This window comes from Podarcis cretensis, assembly GCF_951804945.1.
Source record: "Podarcis cretensis genome assembly, chromosome: 10".
NCBI classification, from domain to species: domain Eukaryota; kingdom Metazoa; phylum Chordata; class Lepidosauria; order Squamata; family Lacertidae; genus Podarcis; species Podarcis cretensis.
The window spans coordinates 18,085,804-18,093,772 of record NC_137179.1 but is presented as its reverse complement, the minus strand read 5'-3'; the positions used below and the strand labels follow the sequence as shown (position 1 = coordinate 18,093,772).

Below are 7,969 nucleotides of genomic sequence, written 5' to 3'. Positions count from 1 at the left end.
TTTAGGTGTGATCCCCAGAATGTAACCCCCATGTAAGTTGCGGGTTTACTGTACTTAACTAATGGCAAGCTACCTAGTTGCACTCAAGAGGCCAGCCTGGATATGGGTACACTGCACACCTAGCAAGAGGAGAATAATCAGCATGCCTTCAGTCCAGATATTTTCTAGAGTACAGCTACTACCAAGTCATTCAACTTTGCTTCCCTTCCTAAATTGGAACTTTTTTGAGCTAGTAGGATGCTGAGATGATAGACTGAACAGCACCACTTCATAATGCAGGTGAGAGAATCCAGCTCTGAATGCTTGTCGAAATAAAAAACCTCCTGCAGACAGAAAACTAGCACAGAAAGACAAAAACTTCTATATCTGGCCTAGTATGGAATTGTGCCTACAGGAAGGATAGAGAAATGTGATCACTTACCTGAGTCTGAAGTGGCACAGCTTATTTTACCACTTCAGCACTTCATCACCTTATTCTGCTACATGTCCAGACCTAAAGTCTAAATTTGTTTGCTTTTCTCCTTTACAATTTCTGAAAGCACAATTGTTATCACAGATCTGCCCTGCAAAGAATTAAACCACCAGACATCATCAACAACGAAATCAGTTCCTAGGTTTTATTTTAAAAACAAATTGTTTTATTTTTTAAAAAAGCTCTAAATTTGTGGGGATGCTCAGTTTCCTTGCCTTGTTTTCTGCCTGTCTGTTTTAATTTTCTTCTCCTTTGGACACTGTCTTCATACGTTAGGGGCTTGCCCTAAAAAAATAAATATCACAGCTTCTTTAAATAGAGGGATTCTGAGCCAGAACTTGCATACTTCTTCCTTAAGCTTGTATGTAGTGTGGTTTGTAACCATTCCACTTCCATTTGTGTGCAGAGGCCTGTTTTCCCATGTTTATAATTCCTTATCCAGATTGAGATGAAAGTACTGAAATTGAGTTAGGACTGATGTACAGTAAATGCAACATAATCACAACTGAATTGGTTTTGATTTAATGGCATACAAGAGCTGTCAGACCTTGTTGCTCTAAACCACCAAGATTCCTTATTTTTACCAATATTTGTGCCACACAAATCTGTTCCGTTACTGAACTGTTTTTACAAATGGTAGGTGCTCTTGCCCACCTACTTTATGGCAACCACAATATACTTAAATGTGCAATTTTAAATTTCAGTGTTATTTAAATGCAAATAACAGCTGTAATGGCTTATAGCATTTGATTACTGCACAGCAGCCTGTTTTGTAGCAGATTCTCTCTGGGAGAAAGTGAAGTATTTGTATGCACGCCTGTTCTTTCTGTCAGGAAACTAGCATCCCCACTAAAAGTATCTTAGAGCTCAGAGGGAAAGTCCACAGTACTTAAGTTTTACAATCACAGTCACAGCACCAAGATTGTCCAGACAAATAGAAAGGAGTTACTGAAAGGAAGGCCTCTGGCCAGAATTCCACACAAAGTCTTTCAGAAGATCTGCTTTGGAGACCGGACAGGATAAAATCACTGGTGAAAAAGTTAAACCTTAGTTCTCGTTCCTGCAACAGCAATGGGTTAGCTTGAGGTCAGTAAGCAGGTATCTCAAAGCAACTCCAGGGCTGAAGCTCGGGTAGAACATCTATGTATGCAGAAAGTCCCACGTTCAGTTCCTGGTGTATGCCGGTAGGGCTGTGAGAGACCCCTGCCTGAATCATGGAGAGCCACTGCCAGTCAGTGTAACTTTATAACTCTGTATAAGGCAGCTTCCTATGGAGTTAACCACCCAATGAAAATCCCAATTCTATAAGCAACCATAGAGAGAAAAGGCTGGGTATATAAATGTAGTATTATAAGAGTGCATGAGAACCAGGTTATTTATCACCACCTCTGGCTTTTGTATCATTTCTCCATAGCACAGTAACTTGACTGTCTATATGAGTGGTTACTGAGTGGAGAAAAACATCTCCCAATCGCATACCACAGGTTTTATATAGTGGTTGTTAGCATTCTGTTCTCTTTCCTACCTAGGCAGCTTGGGGATTTTAAGACCAAAGGCAGCTGGCGTCCCCCAGGACAGGTTGCTTTCAAATTATATGTCCTTTCCCCCTCCGCACACAAAAAAATTCTGGGCCCACATACAAAGAAGAAGCATAGGCATGTAAGGAAAGGATTGGGGATCTTTCCAAGATAGCCAGGCAACAAGACCATTAATAATGTGACCCCTTTCTGCCTGTTTCCATTCCGTGTCAACGAGTTTACTATTTAGCGCATAACAAGCAGCACCAATAAATATCTAGAAATAAGAGGATGGCATAGTTCCCTCCTCCTTTTCACTTTATTTAAGTCCCTACTTAATTAAGCAAGTGAAAGCTGTCCTCAAAACAGAGCACCAATTATTAAAATCGTGCAGGTCTATTCCCAAGAGCTAGAAAACGAAAGCCCCCATAAGCAGAGGCTGTTGATAAGACCCTGTTATCACCGGTGTGTAAAATGTCTCAATGAAGAATAGAGTTTGGCCCCTTGGAGGAGGGGGAATCAGACATAACTCCCTTATGTGCAAGGTCGGCACATGATGCAGTGAGGTTCAAGCACAGAGGTAGAAATTTTCAGCAAGGAGAAAGATGGCTCCTTTCGTCTTAAAAGATTGCAGGTACCACCCTAATCCTAGAAACCCCCAAGGCAGAAATTAGTTTATCCCCAGAGTGAGGGAGTGGTGATGAACTTTTGTACAATGTACAAGAGGGTTAAAATTACTTCCTACAGGAATAGTCATGTATTCCAAGGCCTAACATGTGGAAGACTTGTCTATGTCAGTCTTCCTAAATGAAAGCCATTGGGAACTCAAATATCACACAAGCCAAATTGCATTGTCCCACAGCAGAGGAGTGCTATGGGCAAAATGAAACAAATAACATGTGGTCATGCTGAAAATACGATTTGCCCTACAAGGGCGCAGGTGTGGCTGAATGCACTGAGGCGCCATTTTTTAAAAGGAACCTGCAGATGAAACAGGCGCCCTTTCCTGAGAAAGGCAGCACCTGCTGATTTATTTGTCCTTAAAATGGTTTTCGTCTTTTGTTCAGTAAAATGGTGCCCTAGAGCAGCTAGCATGCCTATAGCACCATGAGCAACTGTGCTAAAGAGAGGCACAGATTTTTGAATGGCCAAAGTTGTTCTGGGCTGTACCACCTCAGCCTGCAAGTGGGAGTGCACATTACTAAATGTTCTACCACACACACACACACACACACATATATACATATGTATTTGCTGTATACATAAATTGGATGTGTCAAGAAGGTAGGCTAGAACCCTTGATGCTGACCTCTAGCTTGCCACATGGAAGGAAATTTTGAATGAGTAAGCATCTGATCATGTGAGTTCCCACCTGCAGTTTGAAGTGGTAGCGCCTGTGAGCAGAACTAAGCCTAACTTAGCACCAGCAATAGCGCTCCTCTCTTAGTTCAGCATTGGCATTATGGCTGGGTGGCTCTCCGCTGCATGGAGGAGGAGCCCAACATAGGATATGAAGAACCTGGACAGCTTACAATAATATGTTTTTCCAGGCATTCCAAGTGGGTGCTGCCCTCTCTCTGCTCTCCTATAGACAGTGGTGGTAGGAGGCACCTCAGAAAAGAGAAAAACCCCACAGGTCAGAGCAAAAAACCAAAAACTTGATCAAGACTGAGAAACTGGATTTCCCCCTCTCTCTGTTATTGATAAGACCAGCTCATGAACCCGACGTGAAATATATAATCTGGAATGTGCAGTTAGGCAGTTAAACAGCAGACCTCTTCCATCTTGATTTCTATAAATAGAAGCAAAAGAGGTGAGGGGTCTGTAGCCACAGCACATTAAGTTGTCATGAGAAGGAACCTACGGAATAAATAGGAATGATTTGGTGGTTGTGGGGATGGGGTGGAAGCAAAGGATTTGGAATAGTTTGTAAGAGCTTGGGTGAAAGAATTAGAAAATGATGCTGCCATCATTTTGGCCCAATAGGTGGTTTGACTAGAGCTGCAGCATTCATTGTTGTGTATTTATGTGTGTCTAGCTGCTCTGTAATGACAGAATATCTAACAATATTAAAAGTTTTCATGATTAAAGTAGTACATGAAGTGATTTAAGGCAAGAGCAGCTCAGATATTGCCACAGAAGACAGCCTGACTAATTAGGATGGGAAAATTAGGCTGCTTCACATTACCACTGAGTTGTAGCTACTGCCAAGACTCCAAACTATATGGGCACCACCTCACCACACAGCCACTAGGGTGATGCAGTGGACTACATATTTTAGACAACTTTGAACCATGCCAGGGAAATATTTTCATGGGTGCAGCTGGTTTAAACCAATGGCCACTGCTTCACTCAAAAAATTAACATTACTGTACTCCACTGAGTTCCCAGGAGAGACCATATCATTGGCTAATTAAAAGGGCCTTAATCTGGTTGCGATTGGCAGAAATAAAAGTGGACAGGGGGAACTAAAACAAGGACAGGTCAGAATCCCTAGGTTTGCCATGGACAATGAACTTTCTTGGGAAGGGTCAGACTAGGTAGGTCAAAGTTATTCAGGACAACTGCTCAGAAAGTTACAGTGCCCTGAGGTGGGGAGCTGGGTCAGATGTACAACTGCTGTCTCCAGAGGGGCCTGGATTTGGGCGACTGGGCCAATCTGAAAATCGGAGACATGTAAAAGGGAAAGTAACTACAGCGGGGTGGGTACCTAAGCTGAACTGGCATGGAATACAAGGTGGGGCAACTGCGGAGGGGCACTGGCATGGGCGTGGACCCCCTCAGCTCTGCGCGGTGACGGCCAGTGTGTTGACATAGCCGTGGGGCCCCATGTCGTTCTCGGAGATGCAGTGGCTGAGCTGGCCGGCCCCGACCCCGGCGGAGGGGGCTGGCGCGTTCTTGCCGTTGCCCGCCAGCCCGCCGGCGGAGTGCAGGAGGCAGCAGGTCTCCAGGGCCTCCAGGCCCCGGCAGGCCAGGAAGAAGAGGTTCTTGAGCATGAAGATGGAGAGGGGCTGCTGGTAGCGCACCAGCAGCAGGCAGCGCAGCGCCAGCAGGGGCGCGTCCAGGAGCCCGGCGGGCAGCAGCCAGTGCAAGGCCAGGCGGGCGGCGCCGGGGGCCCGCGGGGCGCTCAACTCGTACAGCCACAGCACCGGCGAGGCCAGGCACAGGAAGTAGACGGCGATGAGCACGTAGCGGAGCGGCGGCGGCAGCGGCAAGGCCGGCCGGCCGGGCTGCAGGAGCAGCAGCTCCAGGAGAGTGAAGCTGTCCAGCAGGTCCAAGCACGTGGCCAGGAAAGCGGCGGCGGCGCGGTGCTGCGGCGGCGGCTGGGGCGGCAGGAGGAGCTGGCCGGAGCCGGAGCCGGAGCCGCCCTCGGCGCCGATGGCCCGCAGGAGGCAATACAGGAGCGGGGCCGAGAGCGCCAGCGTGATCCGGAAGCCCGTGGCGCCCAGCGGCAGGCGCAGCTCCACCAGCTCCAGGATGGACGTGCCCAGGATGAGCGCCGCCTTGGGCGTGAAGGCGATGGCGTAGATCAGCCAGGCCAAGTGGGCGTAAGCGAAGTCCCCGCCCCGCGGAGCGCCCCCTGCCTTCCCGCCCGACGCAGTGCAGGCGCCTCGGCCGCCGTGGGGCGGGTGGCCCAGCAGCGGGTGCAAGGGTGGCGGCGGCGGCGGCGGCGGGTGTCCCCCTCCGACGCCGGACGGGCGCTCCCGGCGACGAGCGCGGCTGTTGCGGCAGAAGAAGATGCTCCAGCCGGCGGCCAGCACCAGGTCGGTGGCGATCCAGCTGCACCAGTACAGGTCGGTGACGGCGATCAGGTAGAGGTCCAGCAGCGCGCCCTGGCCCAGCAGCAGCACCAGGGACAGCGCCTTGTAGCCCCAGCGAGACCCCCCCGAGCCCCCCGCCCACAGCAGCCCCGCGGCCGCGCTCGCCGCCGCCGCCGCCGCCCCGGGCCCGGCGGCCGGAGCCCCGTACAGCTCGGCGGCTGTCATGCTGCAGCCCGACGTGGAGGTGCTGCTGGACCCCGGGGAGGCGCAGGCGGCGGGCGGGGCGGGCGGCGAGGCGGGCTCCTGAACCGGCACCAGGGGCTTGGCTTCCTCCTCCTCGCCCTCTTCCTCCTCCTCCTCCTCTTCCTCACTGCTGCGGCCGCCGCCGCTGCTGCTGCTGCTCCTGCTGCGGGTGCGGGTGGAGGCCGAGCTGGACACGGAGCCTCGCCTGCCCCTCCGGGTGCCGCCGCTCGAGCTGCTGGTGTTGCTGATGCCGCCGCCCAGGAAAAGGGGCTGCAGGTCCGCGGCGGGGGGAGGCGGCGGGGGAGCCTGGAAGGAGCCCGAGGAGGAGGAGACCGAGCGCTGGTTGGAGACGACTCGGTGCATGGTCGTCCTCCCCGCCCCCCACCCGCGCCCCACAGAGATGGGCGGGCGGGCCACAGCCCTCCCGGCCGGGCACCCGGCGAGTAACCCGCCCGGCACGATCCAGCCCCGGGGAGCGCCGAGCGGTGAGGATGGTGGGGATGGTGGTGATGGGCGAGAGGGAGGAGGAGGGCGGTGGGCAGGCTCTGAGCGAAAGCCGAGACCCGGCCTGGATCTTCCCTTTCCCCGCCGTCGGAATCAGTAGAAACCCGGAGCGGATCCTGCCGTGGACGAAAGAGAGAGAAGCGGGGAATCCGGGAGTGGATCCAGTCGCAGAGACGGACGCTTGATGGAAGAAAGGAGAGAAACCCCTAAAGCAGATGCTGCGCGGAGAAAGGCAGGTGAAGGAGGGGCGGGTTTGGGGATGCGGACAAAGACGGAGATGCAAGGCGAGAGGCTGCCAAAAGAAAGAGCCAGCGCGCGCGCCTCCTGGCTGATGCTCTTCTTCAGAAGCGCCTGCCAAGGCAGCGGAGGGACGGGGGCGCGGATCGCTTGCGAGCCAGGAGGATACCTGGGAGCGGCAGCTGCTTTTGTTGCCCACCCCCTCGCAGCGAGCTTCATGGCAACTGGGTGGGCGGCCTGATGCAGCAGCAAATGAGTCACTTGCCTCAGGAAGGGGGAAGCTGTCGCCTAGGGGGGAAAGCTCGTGCCACAGTGCGCCTCGGAGGCTGCAAAGGGAGGATGGCTCGGGAACTGGTTTCCTTAACTACCTACTTAAGCACCAGACATAAATGATGGAAAGAGCAGGGTGGGCATTGAATATTTACTTTTGAAGCAGGCTTTTATAATTGGAAAAGTAGCATTCCCTTTGCTTGGTATTATTTTATACTAATGAACGTTCTTTTCTTTTTCCCCCTATCCCATTATGGTGCAAAGCTCAGAGCAGCTTACAAAGATTCCAAGAGTTAGTTTGCAAAGAACGAAACCTCAATAAACAATACACTGGAAGGTAACACTAAAAAAAAAAGCTGCTAAAAATGGCATTAGACGTTATTAAAAATATGTTGCCTTTTGAAGATCACTAAACATGAGCCCTGACAGACCTCAGAAGGCCATTTCAAGGACGGGGCAGGGGTGGCAGTGCAAGGTTAATAATTCAATCCAGAATGATAGGGTGTCATTTGTATGTATATTACGTTTATATCCCACCTTAAGTTCCATCTTACCTGTGTGGGAGGGTGTCTCCTGTCCAAGCACTGACCACATCAGGAGTGGCTTAGCTTCAGCATATTTTGTGCATCATGTACTTTCCACCCTGGCATGAGCACTTTTTTGCAGCATAAAACACTTTTAGCCTTACTCTGCAACACATACACAAGGCATCTATGCATAAGACATAATACCAGCAACTTCACAAATCCAAGACAATCTCCAGTTAAAAGGAAGCCTACTTTTTTCATATTGAGTTTTAAATCTGGGGTAGGTGGGGCATTCAAAGCTGTGACATCACACCTGCAGGCTGAGGTTGGCTCCAACTTAGTAGCTTGGCTCTTTGAATACTGCTGTAACAGTCTTCGAGTTAGGACAGTACAAAAGGCTAAGCACTAAGGAGCCCAACAGGAATAAAAAGAAATGAT

At 50.9% G+C, this 7,969-nt stretch overlaps 1 protein-coding gene across 1 annotated transcript; it reads right to left on the bottom strand.

The window, feature by feature from the left end:
• Positions 1-603: 603 nt before the first annotated feature.
• TMEM121B (transmembrane protein 121B) lies at positions 604-6,738 on the bottom strand. The gene has a single exon (XM_079992713.1). It carries the CDS (start codon positions 6,354-6,356, stop codon positions 4,770-4,772), a length of 1,587 nt encoding a protein of 528 aa, XP_079848839.1. The 5' UTR covers positions 6,357-6,738; the 3' UTR covers positions 604-4,769.
• Positions 6,739-7,969: the final 1,231 nt, after the last annotated feature.